The following is a 21,911-nucleotide window of genomic DNA, read 5'->3' as shown; positions in this document are numbered from 1 at the left end:
ATTGTAATTATGTTCCAGAGAATTATAAAAAATAATAGCTAGCATTTGACAAAGGAGAACTTCCAGAATCTCTCTTAGTTCAGTGCTGGATTCGACTAAAAATTCCTCAAAGAAGGAGCAGCTCCAATCATAATAGACAAAGCTGTGTGATTGTTGGTATTTTTTTTTTTTTTTTGTTAAAGTTGATCAATGACATACATAGTTTCTAGCGCTAATGGTTTGTTGTCACAAGAACGTAAACAAGCATGTAAGCAACAGGAAATGCTGTTTGGCACCCTTAACAATTTAGCAGCAAAGAGCTACCACATAAGAAATCAGTTTGTGTGTGTATCTGATATGTCAAATATAATAATGTCAAATATTAGTTGACGTTCACTGTGAAACTTTTAAACTTTCTGATTATATACAATTAAGCCCAAAATGATAAATATCCCTGGTAAAGTTAACAAAGTTAAAACTTAAAGTTTTTGTTTAAATATAAATAAAATATTTTTTCCACAATGATGCCTCTTTGTACATTGTCTTATTATCTTTCAGGAGAAGCCTTTGTCATTTTCAGTCAAACTTGCTAGTTGAATAAAAGTAACCTTAAGTCAGAATTGGCCGTTTAACAATACTTTTTTATACAAATAAAGCATTCAAATTTTATACATTTATATTTTGATACTTATAACTTGACTATACATAAAAATAAACATTTAACCTGTCCTAAATTCTCAAATACACACACAAACAAACAAATAACAAATAAATAATTATTTTTTTGCATTTTTGTTGGTAGAAAACCATAAAATCTGACCGACATACGAAGTATTGGTATATGTATAAATTAGTAAATTGAATTGAACTAATAAATTTTTTTTTCAAATACTTTTTTCTCTCTAAATAATTCTAGCGTACTAGAATTTATTTGTTCTGCCTAGAATTTTTCTTGAAGTTTATATGCCCCATCTAGTGGCAGAAACCATAAAGTTAATGTGATTTTTTTTTTCCCTAATAAGACAAATTTATTAAAAATCCCCCTCCGCCCACTATAAAAAAACAAAGAAGTATTAAAATGGACTGATATCGGACTTCTGGAGAAAAAAACACATACATAATCAATTTATAAAAATTGTTACTGTTACATAGATTGTCCATATGAGCTGTCAGTAATGCATTTTTATTTTATTTTGTGTTTTTCTGTAAAATAGACTCTGATTCCTGCACTTCCAGAAAGAGCAAGGCTATATGACCCCACAGCAGGTCTACAACCTCCTAAATGCTGAAACAGGACAACTTTCACTGCATTAGCTCTATTATATACTTATATATTCACATGTACACTTAATAGAGTGTGAGGGTTTCTCTCTTAGTGTGTGTGTACAGATATAAGCAGAGTCATCTGGTGACTGCTCATGCCAGAGTGACGGTAATGCATTCAAAACTGGGCTGTTTGATAAGCTATGCTCAGCTCCAGAAGTTCTCCATAATACTGCTATGCGCTGACAGCGTCCATGTAATCTGTTGGAATTGAATAAACTTAATTGGCTGTAGTATGGATGTTTTCCAGTACTGGGTTGCAGCTGGAAGGGTATCCACTGGGTAAAGCACACTTTGCGGTTCATTCCGCTGTGGTTACTCCTGATAAATTAAAGGACCACGTCAAAGGAAAATGAATGAATAAATGAATATATATATATATATATATATATATATATATATATATATATATATATATATATATATATATATATATATATATATATATACATATACCTATTTATTTTTTGAATTTTTTTTCCTTTTTTAAATATTTCCCAAATGATGTTTACCAGAGCAAGGAACCTTATTTGTTTTATTTTGGCTAGAATAAAAGCAGTTATTAAGTTTTTTAACACCATTTTAGGGACAAAATTCTTAGCCTCTTTAAGCTATATTTTTTTTCGATAGTCTACAAAACAAACCATTGTTATACAATAACTTGCCTAATTACCCTAACCTGCCTAATTAACCTAATTAACCTATTAAGCCTTTAAATGTCACTTTAAGCTGTATAGAAGTGTCTTGAAAAATATCTAGTCAAATATTATTTACTGTCATCATGGCAAAGATAAAATAAATCAGTTATTAGAAATGAGTTATTAAAACTATTATGTTTAGAAATGTGTTGAAAACAATCTTCTCTGCACTAAACAGAAATTGGGGGAAAACAAAAAGGGGGGTTAGTAATTCAGGGGGGGGGGGGGGGGGGGGGGGGGGCTAATAAGTCTAAATATATATATATGTGTTTGTGTGTGTGTGTACGTGTGTGTGTGTGTGTGTGTGTGTGTGTGTGTGTGTGTGTGTGTGTGTGGTGGTGAGGCAGTGGCGCGGTAGGTAGTGCTGTCGCCTCACAGCAAGAAGGTTGCTGGGTGCTGGTTCGAACCTCGGCTCAGTTGGTGTTTCTGTGTGGAGTTTGCATGTTCTCCCTGCCTTTGCGTGGGTTTCCTCCGGGTGCTCTGGTTTCCCCCACAGTCCAAAGACATGCGGTACAGGTGAATTGGGTAGGCTAAATTGTCCATAGTGTATGAGTGTGATGAATGTGTGTGTGAATGTGTGTGTGGATGTTTCCCAGAAATGGGTTGCGGCTGGAAGGGCATCCGCTGCGTAAAGACTTGCTGGATAAGTTGGAGGTTCATTCCGCTGTGGCGACCCTGGATTAATAAAGGGACTAAGCCGACAAGAAAATTAATGAATGAATGAATGTGTGTGTGTGTGTGTGTGTGTGTGTGTGTGTGTGTGTGTGTGTGTGTGTGTGTGTGTGTGTGTGTGTGTGTGTGCGTGTGTGTGTGCCTGTGTGTGTGCGTGTGTGTGTGCCTGTGTGTGTGCCTGTGTGTGTGCCTGTGTGTGTGCGTGTGTGTGTGCGTGTGTGTGTGCGTTTGTGTGTGCGTGTGTGTGTGTGTGTGTGTGTGATGTTTTTTTTATTTTATGTAATATATTCTTTTTTTCTTCTGTATAACACAAAGGGAAAAGACAGCCATTTAGTTCTATTTTACATTTATTTAATTCTTGTTTCTACTTTTGTCAGTGGCTGTTTCTTTCTAACATTATTCAGTATATCTCCCTTTGTGTTCAACAGACAAAAGAGATTCATAAAGGTTTAGAATCACTTGAGGGAGTACATTTTATTTTTGGGTAAATATCCCTGTAAATGCTGGCATGTTTCAGTGCTGTGTTAGCTGTGGCTTGTATTGTGTTAATTTAGCAAAATCATCATGCTGAAGTCAAGCATATTGCTGATATTCACATAGGATATTCCAGATGCTCACACTTGAGTGTTCAAGGACCAACACTCAACATTCCAGTATGGAAGATGAATAGTGTCCCAAAAACAGATGATAATGTGGCAACCTTCTATATTGAATGTGTGGAGTTAACATTGTACAATAATACATCAATGTTTTGAGAAGTTATATTATCCCCATATCTTAATTTACCCCTGAATTAAAAAAAAAAACACATTATATAAAAAAGAATGAAGCAGTGGAGAATTATCTTCTGGGTTTTGACGTCACGACTGCAGCACTCTATATGTGTTTGAGTCTAGTTTAGGCTTTGTTTGTAAGAAAATAAATGTTTTGACTTCCAGTATTGGTGAAACATTTATTGACCAAAAAAGGTTATAAAGTTAGTGTAAAAAAATAAAAATAAACCAGAGAAGTAAATACAAACTGTGCTGGACATACAGAGCTGTAGTCTGTGGAGTACTGTGATGAAGAAATGAGTAACTGGAATCAATCTCATATGAACAATCTCAGCTTATTTTTGTATCAGTCAAATTGGCTATAGCATTCAGAAAGCCGGAGCATTAATAGGAATAATTACAAAAAATGAACAAAAATTGGACAACGCACAGTGGGTAGCGCTGATACTTCACAGCAAGAAGGTCACTGGTTTGAGCCTCGGCTGGGTCAGTTGGCATTTCTGTTTGGAGTTTGCATGTTCTCCCCGTGTTGGTGTGGGTTTCCTCCGGGTGCTCCAGTTTCTCCCACAGTCCAAAGACTTGTGCTATAGGTGAATTGGGTAAGTGCAATTGCCCGTAGTGTATCTGTTTGAATGAGAGTGTATGGGTGTTTTCCGGTGATGAGTTTGTGGTTCAATTAACTGTGGCGACCCTTGATTAATAAAGAGACTAAGCCGAAAAGAAAATGAATGAATGAATGAATGAATGAATGAATGAATGAAGGATACTTTCTAAAGCTTGTGTTCATAACACATGCCTGCCATTGTGTCCCTACAGTGCTACAGTTTCACAACCAAACAGAGAAACAAACAGACATTCTTCAGGTTGTGTGACAAACTTCTCCTTGTTTACTGCTCAGTATTTGTTTGGGAAGCAAAGGCTGCATTTACAATTTAAAGCAGGAGAGGCTTTGAGGAAAATTAGCAGATGTCACTTTAACAGTTTTAATTCAACCCAGAAATAGCTATTTAAAATGAGATATATTCTAAATATATAATACTACTAAATAATAATAAATAAATTGTTATTACTACATAATTACTAAATAATAAATAGATATATTAATAATGAAAATTTTGTTAAATGCTACATGATCTACATGATGATTCATTCATTCATTTATTTCGGCTTAGTCTCTTTACTAATATGGGGTTGCCACAGCAGATTAAACCGCCAACTATTCCAGCATATGTTTTACACAGCAGATGCTTTTCAAGCTGCAACCCAGTACTGGGAAACATCTATACACACTTATTTACAACCACACACACACACACACACACACACACACACACACACTACGGCCAATTTAGTTTATTCAATTTACCTAGAGCACATGTGTTTGGACTGTAGGGGGAACCTAGAGGAAACCCACGTGAACACGGAGACAACATGCAAAACTCCACACAGAAATGCTGACTGACCCAGCCAGGATTTGAATCAGCGACCTTCTTGCTGTGAGATGACAGTGCTAACCACTGAGCCACGGTGTCCCCAGTATTGTATATTACTTCTCTGAATAATAATATTTAATGTTAATTATACACTCTCAGAAATAAAGGTACTAGAGCTGTCACTGGGGTGGTACCTTTTCAAAAGGTACACATTTGTAAGGGTTCATATTGGCACCTCAAAAGTATATATTAGTACCTAAAAATTGTTATATGCTAATGTTATATGCACATTTATTTGTATTCTTATTCTGCATTTCCTTTTAATAAATATATAAACATTCAGACCAAAAGACCAAAAATAACTAAAAAAATAGAAAAAGGCAGATGACATAAAATGATAAAAATACTCTCTAAGCATTGAAATTGGATCATGCAGAATTTAAGTTTGACAAGTATGGCATGGTCGCAGTGGGTAGCACGATCACGGTCGCAGTGGGTAACACTGGTTTAAGCCTTGGCTGAGGCAGTTGGCATTACTGTGTGAAGTTTGCATGTTTTCCCCGTGTTCGCATGAGTTTCCTCCGAGTGCTCCGGTTTCCTCCACAAGTCTAAAGAAATTGTGTGTAGTGTATGTGTGTGAATGAGTTTGTGTGGATGTTTCCCAGTGATGGGTTGCAGCTGGAAGGGCATCCGCCCAATAATATCCAGCTGCGTAAAACATCTGCTGGATAAGTTGGCGGTTCATTCTGCTGTGGCGACCCCTAATTAATAAAGGGACTAAGCTGAAAAGAAAATGAACGAATGATGATGAAGTAGCTATGGCATGAAAAATCTCTCTAAAAGTTCATCATGGGTTTTCCAAATAAAAAATCTTTACTTGTCTAAAATGAGATGTTACTCGTCATTATATCAATATGAACTTCTAAATATGCACCCAAATAGGCGACGCGCATGCTCAGTTCGGATTTCCACCTGGTTCCATGAGTTTGGGAGAGTGTGTGAGACTCCGCACGTAGCCTGGTGGAATCCCTGCCGCCAGATGGCGAGGAAAAGTGCGGTTCAGCCTCCAGATAAAGCCCAGCTGCAGACCAGAAGCATCGTAAACACAGCAGAGTCCTCCGTTCATGCTGAGCTCCTTATCAGCAGCACTAGAGCAACATCTGAAGCGATTCACGGCTTCTCTGCGCGAGGTGACAGCCTGAAAGGTATGACGATAACGTTACTTACTTTTAAACCTGTCTGAGGAAAATTGTTATTTATGTATTTATCGTTGACATGACTTTTTCATTGATAGAGTAAATGTGTATGTGATGCAGCGTACATGTAAATATACTCAATAACACATTACAAAGAAAGTATTTGCTTTAAAATGCAAAATGTGCCCTTAAATAGAGTTTCCGGTCGGAATTTCTTCTGGTTGACACAATGTGCACGTGCACAAGTTTTCCTTGTGTGTTCTGTTGTAAACGAAGGCTACCTAATAATGTAAAGCAGGCAGGCTATAGACACAATAATTAACCCCATGTACAAGTATTGTTTGAACCCAATGAAAAACGAGGTTTACGTTAATTTAACAAGTAAGTTAGATCGTCGGATTTAATGTTAGATATGATGAACATATTTAAAATGCATGTTTTTGCTACTTTAAGATTCTAAAGAACCTAAGAAACTGCTTTTAAAAATGTCCTAAAGCGGATTTTGATTAAACGCAAAATGTTACATTTTTTGCATAGTACTTCACTAATGTCGCAAAAATGTGTGTAGTGTTTCGCTGTCAATCACGCGCAACGTGGCGTGCGTCAGATTATTTGAAGCACTGCTGCACACTTTTTAGCGTGTCCTTATTGTCCTGCTGCGTGGATTTTTATATATATATGTCCCTGGCATCTGTTATCTATGAACTTTTTGAGGAGTTTACAGTCGGGTTAACGGGTCGCCTGAAGCTCTGGAGAGGCGGAGCGAAGACGTGGCAGATCCGCGGCCGCTTCCATGCTGGACCCTCTCGAACTCACGAACACAACCAGGGGCTTCCCTCTAATTACGCAACAGCTTCCAACTACTAACTTATGCAGTTTGTAATAAATTGATTTGCTGAGCATACTGGAAATTAATGGACAAATCGTAACAGAATGAAATGAAGTTGAGCTGGACTGAGTTTACCTTCACTGAGAGTGTCCACTCATTTTAATTTGATTTTATCATGATATTGATTTTAGCAAAAATTCACTGCTAAAGCTTTTTGATACTTCTTGATTATGAATCCAAGTTACCTGATTTTAGATAAAATGACAATGCAACAGGATAGTGATGGTACAGAAAGTGATATAACAGGAGACCTATTAATTAATGTTCAACATATTATGAAGGAAACAAGTTTGGAGTTCTTGAATGAAAAATCTCTGTAAAAAAGGTGTTTTCTAGCATTCTCAAAATTCGAACTTTATGTCTGAATGCATTTTAAACATTGCTGTTCAGTTTTGTAATGAATTAAGAATGTTTATATTGGTTATGAACATTTCTATAATTTTGAAAACCCATTGGTTCAATATTTAAAACACTTTTTAAAAATATTTTTAAATGTATTGGGAACATTTCTTCTTAAATATGCAAAAACTTACAGCCTGTCAACATTATTAAATTTAGGCGGCACAGTGGGTACTGTCCCCTCACAGGAAGAAGGTCGCTGGTTCAATCCTTATCTGGATCAGTTGGCATTTCTGTGTGGAGTTTGCATGTTCTTGTGGGTTTCCTCTGGGTGCTCTGGTTTCCCCCACAGCCCAAAGACATGCGCTATAGGTGAATTGGGTAAGCTAAATTGTCTGTAGTGTATGTGTTTGAATGAGAGTAAATGGGTGTTTTCCAGTGATAGGTTGCGGCTGAAAGGGCATCCGCTGCGTAAAACATATGCTGGATAAGTTGGCGGTTCATTATGCTGTGGTGACCCCAGATAAATAAAGGGACTAAGCCGAAAAGAAAATTAATGAATGATTATATTTGTATTATAAAGCCAATTGTCTATGTTAAGGAAGTACCTTGTTAAGTATTTTCATGACAACCTCATAGCGTTCAGTTTATTATGACATGTCATGCACTACAGGTGGCATTAACATCAGTTTACGCAAAAAACCTTTTATAAATTACATGCTGGTCACAGGTATTTTCAGCAGATGAGCTTATGAGTGAGCACAGCAGGACACACACAATTAGTTAAGTGCCTTAAGGGGAGTTTTTTCCACATGCCCTTTACATACCACAAAACATTTGCAACTCATTAAAGTCAGATTTATGATACGAGTGATGTCATTTTTTGGTATGTTTGTCTAGTGAGGTTTTTTTTTTTGCTCCAGGCTTCCCCCCTGTTTGCCCTAATTGTCCTTTTTCACAAACAAACGTGACATCTTGTTTATACACGCTGATACTGGCTTAAACGAACAAAAGGGATCTTCCTGCATGCTCTTTGTTTGCCACTGGGTGCCACATTGGTGCTGAAATTCCAGTGACCACATGCAGCCATGCGTATCCAAATGTGTGTGCACTGGGAGTTATAAAAATCAAAACCTCATTTTTGTTTTTGTTTTAGCAGGCTGCACATGTTAGTTGTTTTCGTAACACATTTTTCTTGTCCTGAGACTTAGTTCTAGACTCATTTTGTGTTCAGTGCATTACATGTGAGACACTCTTTATTTCTTCCAGGATGATGTTGGCTTGGTTCCTGTTGAGTTTCCTCTTCCACTTCCTGTATGCCCACAATGACTTTTTCACTTCCACAGGTGAGACGAGCTTCCGTTGTTTTTGTTGTAGACTGTATTTATATATTATCAGGCTGTACATCCTTCCAAATACATGATGTATGGAAGAAAACCATACAGAAGGCTTTTTATGAAATGCACTCACTCAAGAAGATATTCAGCAAAGTGTCACCAGGAAATTTTTATTTTTTTTTATTACGCCTGCGGCTACAAGTTGTATAATTTCAGCATCGATATCGCAATGTGCAAAACTGCAATGGTCTCATAGCAGGATCTGTAACGCCATGTTGGGATTTATAAAACTTGACCTAATCTAATAGGTTCTAATATTGTGAAAGGCTTTCATTTTTCTATATTTTTAAGCCCTGTGACTGTAAGGTTTCAATCAAATGTAAAAATTTGAGCACAAGGAATTGTTAAGTTTGCAACTTTAGTAAAGATTAAAGGTTTAATTATTTATACAATGAAGACTATATGGTGTTAATGTACATTTGATTATTGCATTTCTGAACCTTAATGCTGCTAGGATCCACCCAAAACTATGAAGCACTAAAACAGAGCCGTCAAGTTGGACACTTCTGGGTTAAAAGTTGCAGCAGTCATGATGACTGATCATATGCGTCATCATCATTTATTTATTTATTTATTTATTTATTATTTATAACAGCAAAATATTTACAGAACAAATAAAACGGAACAGTCTCTACAAACTGTAGTTCATTTTTAAAAAAACACGGGAAAAATGAATTAAATTTGAATAGCCTATACAACAAACGAACGAGAGGTTAATATAAACATAAAAAGAATAGGCCTATTAAATACAAAGCAGTAAGCTCAGAGTCTAGGATTTTAAACATTAATCTTTAGGGTAATACTTCTTGTTTCAATATGCTAAAAAAGGTTTTACATTTATTTACAGATATAAAACTTCCCAATATATATTAGTGTAAAACCCAAAACAAATTGTTTTCAAAAAGTCTTAAAGCATTATTAATATTATTTGTTAAAATGAATGCATTTTTAAAAGCACTTTAATCTGAAAAGAATGAACAAAAGTTCATTCCCAAAATGAGTGAGCTACACTTTAAGTAGAAAGAGAAAGGTACATCAATGTCACTTTTTGAAATGTGTGCTTAAATGGCTTGACAGGAAATTATATACATATAAATAATTTCATAATTATTTAATAAAATAGTTCTTTAACTTTATTTGTTAAGAAACCTTTAGGATGTCAGGATCAATGATGATCATTATTTTACAAGTCTGTAAGTCTGTATTTGAGTTAATATTCAGGTCATTCACTAAAATATGTCATTTAAATTGTTCATGGAGCTGAATGCAGTAAATAGCCTGTATAAAAAAAGGTTGAAATAAACCTATGCAAACAATCTAGCCTTTATAAACAAATTATTTAAAAGATGATTCTGCAGTAAAACGTTTGTAGTCTTTTAATCCGCTTATTAAAGGGTGACATGTTGGTGACGTATGTAATACTGTTTCCAGGTCCAAGCCGCCAGTCATTTGAGTTGAGAAATTATTCGTTTATGGCTTTTTATTCATATCACACATTAAAGTTAATTTTATATAAAGTCATAGTGTACACAACAGTCTCTGGGCTTGCTGCATAACAAATACCAAAAATTTAACAATTTATAAAAAACTGAATCACTTTCAGGCCATCGGATATTAGGTATGGACATATATATATATTGCTTTCGTGATTTTCGAAAGTATTAAATCGCTTTGTTAACATTTATAATTACCATTTCATGATTCTCCCAATACAGTTGAATAGAGCGCTTGAACCCGGAAGCCGCTTCGCGTGACGTCACTTAACAAGCAGATAAGCATGATATAAACAAGATAGAGATGGTACAAAAAGTTATTTTGTTTTGAAATTTGTGGGATAGAATTTGTCCAATAATAAACGTGAAACACGTGTGGTTGTTGTCATGCATTGAACTCAGCCACTCGAGTAATACCGTTGTCGTCATCGCAGCTCCTGCAGTCGCTCTTCAGATGCTGCACCAGCTGAGTCTGCCGTCTGATCTCAGAGCACTGTCAAGGTACTTTGATGCCACATGTGACAGTCTCGTGGCATCTGCAGTGTCAAGCTGGACAAAATTTCTAACCAGCATGCACCACTTTAAGACAGATTTTGATTGATCTGCGCAGCGCTGCATGAAGTCGAACGCACCTAAAATGTCTTTCATCACTAACATTCATGCGTTCTTTTTATAAAGCATATGGGGTAATAACATGGGTTTCATAACGTGCAAAGCACATTATTGATGAATTTGAATTTGTAGTTTTTCTGGCAATTTATGTATTTTGTTTCAATGAAAGCAAATTTCATTTTTGTCATTTGTCATTGGGACAATCCATTGAAAAACACCCATTTTAAACCAATTTCAATCCATTTACAATTTAGTTTGACCCCATGAAAACTATAATGTTTTTGTATATTGCTAACCTTTTGTTAGTTTAATTTGAAGAAATCTGAAGTGTCTTAGTTATATTTGACGTTTTGACTTGTAGGTCAGATGACAGACCTGCTGTACGCTGAGAAGGACCTGGTGACATCTCTCAAAGAATACATCAAACAAGAAGAGAACAGACTAGAGCAGGTTAAAGAGTGAGTAAACACACACAAACACACACACATTAGCATGTATTTATTTAACATGTATTTTTGTATCAGGAATTTGGGACTGTCAGTTGTCAAATAGTAGCTCACAGATAGCAATGAATTTTCTGCTTGTTTACCTGCTTCAGATGGGCAGATAAACTGGACTCATTGACGATCACCGCCACGCAGGACCCCGAGGGATTCTTGGGGCACCCGGTCAATGCTTTTAAACTGATGAAGAGACTCAACAGTGAGTGGAGCGACCTGGAGAACCTGGTGCTGAAAGACACCACCAATGGTTAGTGATGCTGACAGTTCAACATGGTACCTAAGCATGGGTGGAATTACTTTTTTTTAATGTAATTATATATTTACTGTTTTTATTACGGTCTCATGTAATAAAGCAAAACTCATTTTTCAAGAATGACTGAATGATTAATTTGGTTGGTATCCACCAAATCCCCCTTAATGGCGTACATGCATAAGAAATATATTAAATATTATATTATATATTTGTGAAAAATTACTATCACTTTATAAGTTTGGAGTTTAAAATATATATATTTTAAGCAAAATTATAAATACAATAAAAAGAGAATCAGTAAAGTTTTGCAATATTAAATTAGTTTTGCAATATCAAAATATAATCTTTTAATATCTTAAATAATGTATTCCTGTGACGGCAAAACAGATTCCAAGACTCAAGTCTTTAGTGTCACAACAGAATTGCTAAAAATGTGTTATTAAAAAATCAGAGCAATTTTGTTTGTTAAAAAAAGATAAAAAAAAAAATTTAGTGGCCCAGAAAACTTTAAAAGAGAACAAAACCTAATAAAGAGTGTTAGTTGATGGTCAAACGTTGACAGAAAAAATAAATCATCTGTTTTTTGAGAATGACTAAAGGACTGAAAACTAATAAAGCAAACAGAAGAGCTTTTATATGCAAGTTCAATGTCCCAATAGGTTTTCACAGAGCAGAGATAATAAATTAGAAAGTGTATGTGTAAGAGGTTTTAACGTCATGATAAAAAAAAACTGTAAAATAAAAACCACTAAATTCGCTATCTATAATCCCTAATAATTACTCCCGTATAGGAGTCCCACAATACTTGATAACACTCGAATACCCTCTCAGAAAAGTCTAGTGGTGACCTTTTTACAGTGTCTGCTATAATGTTAATGTTGTTTTTATGTGTTTAGATCAGGAGTGTCCAAGCTCGGTCCTGGAGGGACGGTGTCCTGCAGATTTTAACTCCAACCCCAATCAGACACACCTGGGCTAGCTAATCAAGCTCTTACTAGGCTTTCTAGAAACATCCCTGCAGGTGTGTTGAGGCAAGTTGGATCTAAAACCTGCAGGACACCGGCCCTCCAGGACAGAGTTTGGACACCCCTGACATAGATGAATATGGCCACTGTGTAAATGCACAGTACAGTTATGAGCTTATTGCCACATTATATCGTTATGATAACATGATATTGTTTCCTTGAGTGATTTCCTGAAGATAAATACAAAAAAATAATGCAAATGGAATAACTACAGCAGTCGTAATCGTCAATCTTATATGAAGTTAGAGATCGCAATGACATATGATGACGTGTCCAGGTGTTGTAGTGCTGTACTATTTCTTAGGGGTTCATTTTGAAGCCCTTCCCCTTCACACTCTGTTTCAATGGCCAAGGGGAAGGGGTACAAAATAGAATTGGGATTGGGCTTAAACGTGATTTCACCCAAACCACACACTGCTATTAGTAATAGCATTATTAACATCTCCATAAGTTTTATTAAACACTTAATCTTAATCTGTTGTAAACCTCAAGATCAAGTCTCTTATCTTCACTTCTTTTTTTTTTCTCTAGGATTTATCTCCAATCTGACAGTCCAGAGACAGTACTTCCCAACAGATGAGGACCAGACAGGAGCAGCCAAAGCTTTGCTTAGATTACAGGACACATACCAGCTGTCTGCCAACGCCATCTCTAGCGGAGACCTGCCTGGTGAGCACGTCTGTGTTTATGCATTCCTGATTGCCTGCAAATCTTTATCAAGTACATTGCATTACCATGGTCTGTGTGAACTGTTTAAGAGACATCATGCTGTGTCTGTGAAAAGTTGCTTATAGTTCTTTAGAAAATCTTTAAAATGTTCCTGTGTGACAGAGATTTAAAGTCTGCAGGTGTTGTAAAAATAAATAAAACATCCTTAACTATGACTCATCTAGTTGTTTACACTAGTGCAGTCACAATACTGGAATTCGGTACCAATCGATACTGAAATTTTTAAAACCTGCTAATAACTAAAGGTTTTTTAAACTAAATATTAGTTTCCTGCTAATATTTGAGCACTGTGGAGCACATTCTTAAACGGTGCTGATTAGCCAATAGCCCCTTTCACACAGTGATACCGGTAAATATGTGGAAAATTCCGGAACGACTTTACCGGTCAATTCAAAAAAGCGCTGTTTATACAGGCGAGGATGTTACGGAATTTTTCCAGAAAAGAGCATTCACACATCCATTCCAAAATACTGGTAAATTCTGACATCATTAACCAGAAATTACCTCTAAACGGCTGGGCTTGTGTTTGTAAACATTTGACTAAATTACAAACTTAGTGGATGGATCAATAATGTGAACAACTCCGCTGAAAACACATAGAGAAACACTTTCGCATGTCAAGATGTACATGAAATGTGTGTGTGCTGGCGCTCACGGACTGTTTCACAGGCACACGCAAAGCTTGAAGGTAAACAAACAACGGCTTATAAGCATCTTATCGATAATAATTTACACAATTGGCATTAAGATGAACATATAAACGTTATCTGACTAACATCTAGCAGCTAAATATGTCTGGTAAAATATTCAAAGGCTTTTATTCTCATAAACCGCACGGACGTGAATGCTTCTGACTGTTCTGATTGGCTAAAGCAGGCGTCTCACGTCGGCATGTTCTAGACGTGCACGCGCTCTTTCCGGCAATCTTTCTTCTGCATTCACACAGCGCAGCATTCTGGCAAATTATAGTATTTCCGGAAAGTAGCCAGAACGAATTTACCGGTATTTTCAAAAAGGGCCTGTTCACACATACACAGGTCTGTATGTGTGAAAGGACTATTGTGTTCACGTGCCCAAAAGAAATGACTGTGATTGGCCGTGACAGTCATCAGTTCACCGAACTCACCGCTGTTTACTGAGTGTAACCACAGATACAGGGACACTGGAGCGTTTCAAAGTCACATCGATCAGCTGGTTTGTCTATAAGCTGGCATACAAGTGATCTGCTGAAGAACTGCAGCTCTAAAACACTCCAGTGTCCCCTATGGTCTACACCAGGGGTTCTTATTCTTGGTCCTGGAGGTATGGTGTCATGCAGATTTTAGCTCCAGCTTGCCTCAACACACCTGCGAGGATGTTTCTAGAAAGCCTAGTGAGAGCTTGTTTAGCTAGCCCAGGTGTGTCTGATTGGAGGTGTAGCTAAAATCTGCAGGACACCGGACCTTCAGGACCAAGTTTGAGAACCCTTGGTCTACTCTAAAGGGAACATGTACTTGTTATGATTGATTCTTTTACTTTTTTTTTTTTCTTTCATATGTGTCTTATGGGAACATAGTGCGATTTCGTTGTTAATGTGAAATGTGAAACTTTTTCTGCTGCCATTTTGGCCATTCCTGATAAAATAAAGGATAAATGTAAAAAAAAAGAAGAAAATAACAAACTTTATATCTGAAAAACACTTCTCTCTTTTCAAAATTTGAGAATATTAACAATTTTCTTTCTGAATGTGTTTAGTAACGTTAAACTCCTTTAAATGTGTCTTTAGCTGCAGCTGATTATTTAGGAAGTCCATTTGTCCATAATGTGCAGACAGTTCAAACTAATCTTATGAATGTATGACATTTTAATAAAGAGGCTGTTTGTGACGTCAGGTGTTGTACACAAGAGTCGAATGACAGTGGAGGACTGCTATGAGCTGGGGAAGATTGCATACTCTGATGCGGATTACTATCACACTGAGCTCTGGATGGCCCAGGCTCTCTCACAGCTAGACGAAGGAGAGGAATCACCCATAGACAAGGTCACAGTCATGGACTACCTGAGTTATGCCATCTACCAGCAGGGGGAACTAGACCGAGCCCTCGAACTCACCAAGAGGATGCTGAAGCTCGGTACAAACAAATAAAAATCTTACAGTCATTCTTTCATTTTCTTTTTGGCTTAGTCATTTGACTAATGAACTTATCCAGCATTTGTTTTACGCAGCGGAAGCCCTTTCATCTGCAACCGATAATTGGGAAACACCCATACACTCTTTTATACAAGCATGAAATAAAGTCAAACATAGTATTTATTCTAACACAATTGAAAATAGCATAACAAAAACATCAGCAGCAGTATGTTCAATCAGTGTGAAAGGCAAGTGAATGGATGTGGTAAGTGTTGTCAGTGCTAGTGCATGGATGCAAAACAAAACATCAAGCCCAAATTGGAGCGCAGCTTTTTGCCAGTTGCCAAACAATGAATGACCAGCGGCCATGACGAACTCTTGCACTGCATTTGTATAAGGGCGATGAAAAGCATCAGGCCCCCAACCTACAACAGACAAAAACAAACCGAAACAACACAGTTTTTAAACTATAAATTCACAACACACGGAAATACTGACTGATTATGACACTAACATATTTTTTCTAATGTATAAATGCCTGTATGTGTGTCAATTTCAGACCCCAATCACCACAGGGCCAATGGGAACCTAAAGTACTTTGAGTTCCAGCTGGAGAAGCAAAGAAAAGCTGAGAATGAGAAAAAAGAAGAAGATCAAAAAAGAGTGCTGGACAAGCGTGATGCTCAGAGGAAACGCTCCAAAGATCCTTTGCCAGAGAGGAAGAAATATGAAAGGCTGTGCAGAGGAGAGGGAATAAAACTGGTGAGCAGAAAGTTACTTTTTTACTTTTTACTCTTTGCATAATTGGTGTTTTTCTTAAATTATAATTATTTTTTTCTTGCAGACACCTCGTAGACAAAGCCGCCTGTTTTGCCGTTACTCCAACAATAACCGTAATCCACGTCTACTTTTGGCTCCGGTGAAGCAGGAAGATGAGTGGGACCGGCCGCGGATTGTCCGTTATCATGAAATCATCTCTGATAGTGAGATCGAGACTGTGAAGGAGATGGCAAAACCCAGAGTGAGTTTGGATTCAGAATATAAATTGTGCTTTGTCGAGTATTCACTTGTCATTCTTTTAATATTTTTTATTAGTTTTTTATTTAATTGTTCTTTTTTCATATATTTTAACTTATAAATAAATTTTTTTTATTTAAATTATTTCAGACAGTGTCAGATAATGATTTTATTATCTACTATTGTAGTTTTGATTTCTTTTAGTCTGAAGCAATTCCATTGTTTTATATATTTAATGTATATATGTAATGTATTAGTAATTTCTTTTAGTTTTTAATTAATTACATTTGTTATTATTTTTATTATGTATATTTTAACATCTCTTTTGTTTTTTTGTGCATATTTGTAAAAAATAATGCCTTTTATTTTATTTATGAATGTATTTATTTTTATTTCAGTTAACACGTATTTTAAGTTTAAATAACTATAATAACCTTGTGAAGCAGACTGAAGCAGACATAGAATTTTTCTAAATGCGTAACTCTCAAATATTTGAACTTTAATCTTACATAGCTGTTTTTATTCCTGTTGTTTTTTTTTTTTATAATGCACTAATATGCCACTACAATATATATATATATATATATATATATATATATATATATATATATATATATATATATATATATATATATATATTTTTTTTTTATTATTATATATTTTATATATTTATTATTTTTTATTTATATATATATTTTAGTTTTTGCTGTATATTTGATCAAATGCAGTGTTGGTGAGCAGAAAAACAAATGAAGTAAATATAATGCTGCAGTCACATGTATCTAAAATCTTCTGTTTCCCCTTAAAAAGTGCTTCACACAATTATTTGTCCCTTTTTTTCTTAAAATCTCAATGAAGCCTAAATGAATATTACAATTAATTTACAACTATGTCATCGTTTACCACCCTATCTATATATAGGCAGTTTGTTTCAGCCAATACAAGTTAATTACGCCGCTTAAATAATAACTATTGTGGAATAACAAATAGCATTAACAATAGCCATTAGGGCTGTGCAATTTGGGGAAAATAACTAATTGTGAGATGTTTTTTTTGACAGATACTGCGATTTTTGATTTGCTATTTTAATTTCACACTTCTCATATAGCCACCTGTGGTGCTTTTTTAGGTGCTGGTTGTTGTGTTTCCTCATGCTGTGGCAACAATTATACAACAGCTCTTACAAATAACCTGTTTTTATTTGGTGTCTTTGAGTTTGAAACCAAAATATTCCCATATTACCGATGTCCTGTTTTTCTTTTATAGTAATTCATTTATTAATGCTTTTGAAGCAGGCGCCATCATCCCACTCGTCCACGCTTTCCTGTTTGCATGTTTTTTTTTTTCATTGTGGGCATTCCACATAGTTCTGTTGCACTATTCTGATTGGGCAGAACGAACGTGTGCTCACTCAGTTGGCTAGTAAGACTTTCACACACAGACGTCAGTCATGCATTTGCTCTGAGTGGGGGAAATTAAATAATATATATTCATATTGCAGCCTTTTGCGCTTAGTTGATTGCAACGCTTCAAATTGCGATTCGATTTTGATTAATTGCACAGCCTTAATAGCAATCCTCATGCCCTGTTTTTAACCCACCCATCTTTAAAAATCATCTCACATTTTCCTAGTAGTAAATACAACTTGAAGTGCCATCCATGTCCAAATTCCAATAAGGAAACTTGTATTAAAGCTTTTTCTGATAGCATGTGAATGCAGCTGAAGTGAGGGGTTGGAGGTGGTGTTCAGGAGTCTGAGTGTAATGCATATGTGGCTCCTCAGCTCCGTAGGGCTACTATATCCAATCCCATCACGGGCGTGCTCGAGACCGCCCCCTACAGGATCAGCAAGAGGTAAGGAGATGAGTGAAATGCAGTCAATAGAAAGAGCTGTTGTGTCCTGATTGACCGCTACAAATCTGAGAACTCCTTGGCAGAAGCGATAAAAAGCACAGCAAAACACTGTTAAATTAATTGGTTGTCCAATTTGTAATATTCAAACTAAAGAGATAAAAGGTATAAAAATGCATATTGATTTTTGAAAGTATTAACAAAATGCATTATAGTATAGAATGTGTTATATGTTTTAAGTTGACTGGCACTGGCTGTGATTGTAACTTTGTAAACACACATTAAGAAAAACGTTGCTTTCATGCTGAGGAGTTGTCCGTATGGTCTTATGACTGCTTGTCATAGGGTGATGGATAGGATTTAGAAAGAGAGTATGAGTTACTCCAGTTTTTACTTTTTCTTAATATTGTCATCTTGTCTGTTCAGAGGACTTGAACAGGGACAGAGTGATTTGAAATTCAGTGGTGGACATTTATTGCATGATCTTAGACTTTTACTTTAATACATTTCATGAAAACATGCTGTTCCTTGTTATAATGTCCACGAGTCAAATGCATACAGTAAAATAGTTTCCGTAGATCTTAATGAACAACTTGCTGATTCAAATGAACCTTTCAGAGCGAGTCTCTGGATTATGATTCACTAATTCAAAAAACCAGCCAGAGTGAGTTTCCAGTTAATGGTTTGCTGATTCAAATGAACCAGCCAGAGTGAGTTTCCAGTTAATGATTCGCTGATTCAAATGAACCAGTCAGAGCGAGTTTCCAGTTAATGATTTGCTGATTCAAATGAACCAGTCAGAGTAAGTTTCCAGTTAATGATTCGCTGATTCAAATGAACCAGTCAGAGCGAGTTTCCAGTTAATGATTTGCTGATTCAAATGAACCAGTCAGAGCGAGTTTACAGTTAATGATTCGCTGATTCAAATTACCAATCAGAGCAAGTCTTTAGTTAATGGTTCGCTGAATCAAATGAACCAGTAAGAATGAGTTTCCAGTTAATGGTTTGCTGATTTAAATGAACTAGTCAGAGCAAGTTTCCAGTTAACAATTCACTGATTCAAATTACCAATCAGTGAGTCTTCAGTTAATGGGTTGATTATTCAAATGAACTAGTCGAGCAAGTCTCCAGTTAATGGTCCAATGATTCAAGTGAACTGTGCGGCGCTGCGAAAAGGGATGGGATTAAACAAGATGATTAGACATTTAAAAAAGGCAATGATTGCTCTGTTTTAAATTTCTGTCAAGAGATGTCATGTTTTGATCCTCGATTGGTCTCACGCAGTCAAGTGATGCGATTTCGCAGGTCAGAGTTCACCAAGCTCGAACTTTGCACCACAGCGACCTGCAAAACCCTGTGTTTCCGGTCTGACACATTTGTGTCCGTATGAATAGAAGTCTATGGGAGGAAAAGCCCAGTGTGACTGCAGCTTGAGAGTGATTAATGATTTGCAGCTGGTTAATGATTTGCTGATTCAAATTAACTAGTCAGAGCGAGTCAACAGCTAACGATTCACTGATTCACATGGTCTGGGGAGGACAGTGGTTTGGAATGCACCATCTTGTATTAAAACAATCATGGCCACCATATTAAAGTGTTCCAAACCAAAGTGCTCACAACTAGCTACTTCGAAGGGCCCTTCGGAATGAAGGATTTCAAAAAGTACAACTTTTGTTTACTTCAAGCCCCCATGATCCTTTGGGCCAGGAATTTGTTTATTGTTGCACACTGTTACATTCGAAAGGGATCATTTTTAAGCACTAATTCCTTTAAAGGTGTCACTCCGGAGGGTAAATCTTTGCGATGAGCCCTTCTGAATGGAACGCTGTTCTACTCCCCAGTTAATGACTCACTGATTCAAGTGATCCAGTCAAAGTGAGACTGCGTTGCACTTTAATTTTAGACGCACTTGATATCTTCCCTTATTAATTTTACCTTGGGGGAATCCCCGCCACTATATTAAAGTGGGTTCCACTTCATCAAGTCAACGAAGGAAGCTTGCATACCCTTGATTTTGACAGAGGGAGCGAGTCAGCTTCATTCGGCCACTCCAGCATAAAATGTCTCAGAATGCACAACAGTGTAGTGCTCAAGGGTTTAGGGCATTCCATTTAAACCCATTCAGTTATTCCACTAGTTGTGTAAGATGATCAATGATGGACATCTGAGGGAACGAGATAGAGAGAAGTTGTCAAGTGAAGGGCATGAAAAATTGGACTGCAATGCAGTCCGAGCCCCTCTTAACATTTCACTGATTCAAATGATTTACTTGAAGCAAGTCTGTTAAGGACTCACTGATTCACTGACTCAGAGCAAATGATCTGCACAAGTACTTGACTCCTGTACTTCATCCACCACTGTCCAAATTACAATTAAATACTTTATCATTTTGTTTTTCAAGAATTTATAATTTTATAAGAGTCAAATCTAATGACAAATTGTCCATCAATTCTGTCTCTGTTCTTTACATGGCTTCAGTTCAGAATATGACAGTAAAGTGACCTTTCTCTTTCTCTTTTCTTTTTTTCTCTCTGTTTGCACTTCCTCTGTCCATGTCTTTGTTTGTGTTGTGTGTGTGTGTGTGTGTGTTCTTGTTCGTCTTCCATCCTCTGCTGTCTTTATTTTTGCTGTGTGTAATGCTGAATAGCTAAAGCGAGCCACTGTGCACGATCCCATTACGGGAAAACTCACCACTGCCCAGTACAGAGTCTCCAAGAGGTAAGGGATCAAAAAGTCAAAATTCAAAAACATCCAATCCACAACCACCACCATCATCATCTAAAGAGAGCCCTCTGTGAAATGTAGATCATACTGTGTGCTAATATTCACACTGGATCAAGCCCAGCAATCCAACCTTCACTTTTAGCTGAAAGCCTGCTGACCCACTTTTACACAAGCCACATATGTTGGAGTCTTTCCTTGCCACAGTTCTCTTAATATTTTGACTATCTGAAGTATTGATAAATAAATAGCTTATAAATAACACCTACAGCACAGCGCCTAAGTCCTAGTTTCCACATGATCAGCAGTTTGAGTCTGTGTGCGAAAGTAACTTTTGAAAATAATTCTATACTTAGTTGGGTTGTCTCACTCTCATTTCCACCCACAGCAGAGCGGTTTATCTTCTACTAGTCATTATGAGTGTATGTTTGAGGACACACGTCTCTGCTTGGACAGACTGGGTGGTGTCTCTAGAAACTTCAGGCCTCCTTTTACACTAAAAGCTGATTGCGTCACTTTTGTGAGTTTAAGACCTCCAATGTTTTGTTGAGTATACATAAATTAAAATTGATTGAATGTGCAGTACACTGTCTTTAGATGTTTTAGGTTAGTGCATTTTTTTTTCTCATTATATCTTTGATTCAGGACAGTTGTATCATGTATTTATCCTAAGCTGCTTTGACAATGTAATAAGCAGCATAGAACTAACAATAAAGTTTCATTTCAATTTGAAGAAATTGATCAAATTTAAATAAAAGTAAAAATATATTAAATATAATTTGAAAATAAAGATGAGATTATATATATATATATATATATATATATATATATATATATATATATATATATATATATATATATATATATATATATATATATATATATATATATATATTTT

At 36.2% G+C, this 21,911-nt stretch overlaps 1 protein-coding gene across 6 annotated transcripts in view; it reads left to right on the top strand.

Annotated features, from left to right (window-relative positions):
- The first annotated feature begins 5,929 nt into the window (after positions 1–5,929).
- The window catches only part of p4ha1b (prolyl 4-hydroxylase, alpha polypeptide I b), a 19,723-nt gene continuing 3,741 nt past the window's right edge, over positions 5,930–21,911 (top strand). Inside the window, exons 1-11 of one of the 6 annotated variants that reach the window (XR_012392607.1) lie at positions 5,978–6,083; positions 8,572–8,648; positions 11,166–11,262; positions 11,403–11,554; positions 13,117–13,254; positions 15,186–15,425; positions 15,984–16,186; positions 16,269–16,445; positions 18,225–18,295; positions 20,940–21,010; positions 21,402–21,533. Coding sequence is in view for 3 of the 6 variants with exons in the window: in XM_068214299.2 (XP_068070400.1) it covers positions 8,573–8,648; positions 11,166–11,262; positions 11,403–11,554; positions 13,117–13,254; positions 15,186–15,425; positions 15,984–16,186; positions 16,269–16,445; positions 18,225–18,295; position 18,638; positions 20,946–21,010 (1,220 nt within the window). In the remaining 3 variants the exon portion in view is untranslated. 6 annotated transcript variants of the gene reach the window in all.

Source organism: Danio rerio, chromosome 17, assembly GCF_049306965.1.
Source record: "Danio rerio strain Tuebingen ecotype United States chromosome 17, GRCz12tu, whole genome shotgun sequence".
NCBI lineage: Eukaryota > Metazoa > Chordata > Actinopteri > Cypriniformes > Danionidae > Danio > Danio rerio.
Note: the sequence above shows the minus strand (reverse complement) of the source record. Positions and strands in the feature narration are given on the sequence as shown.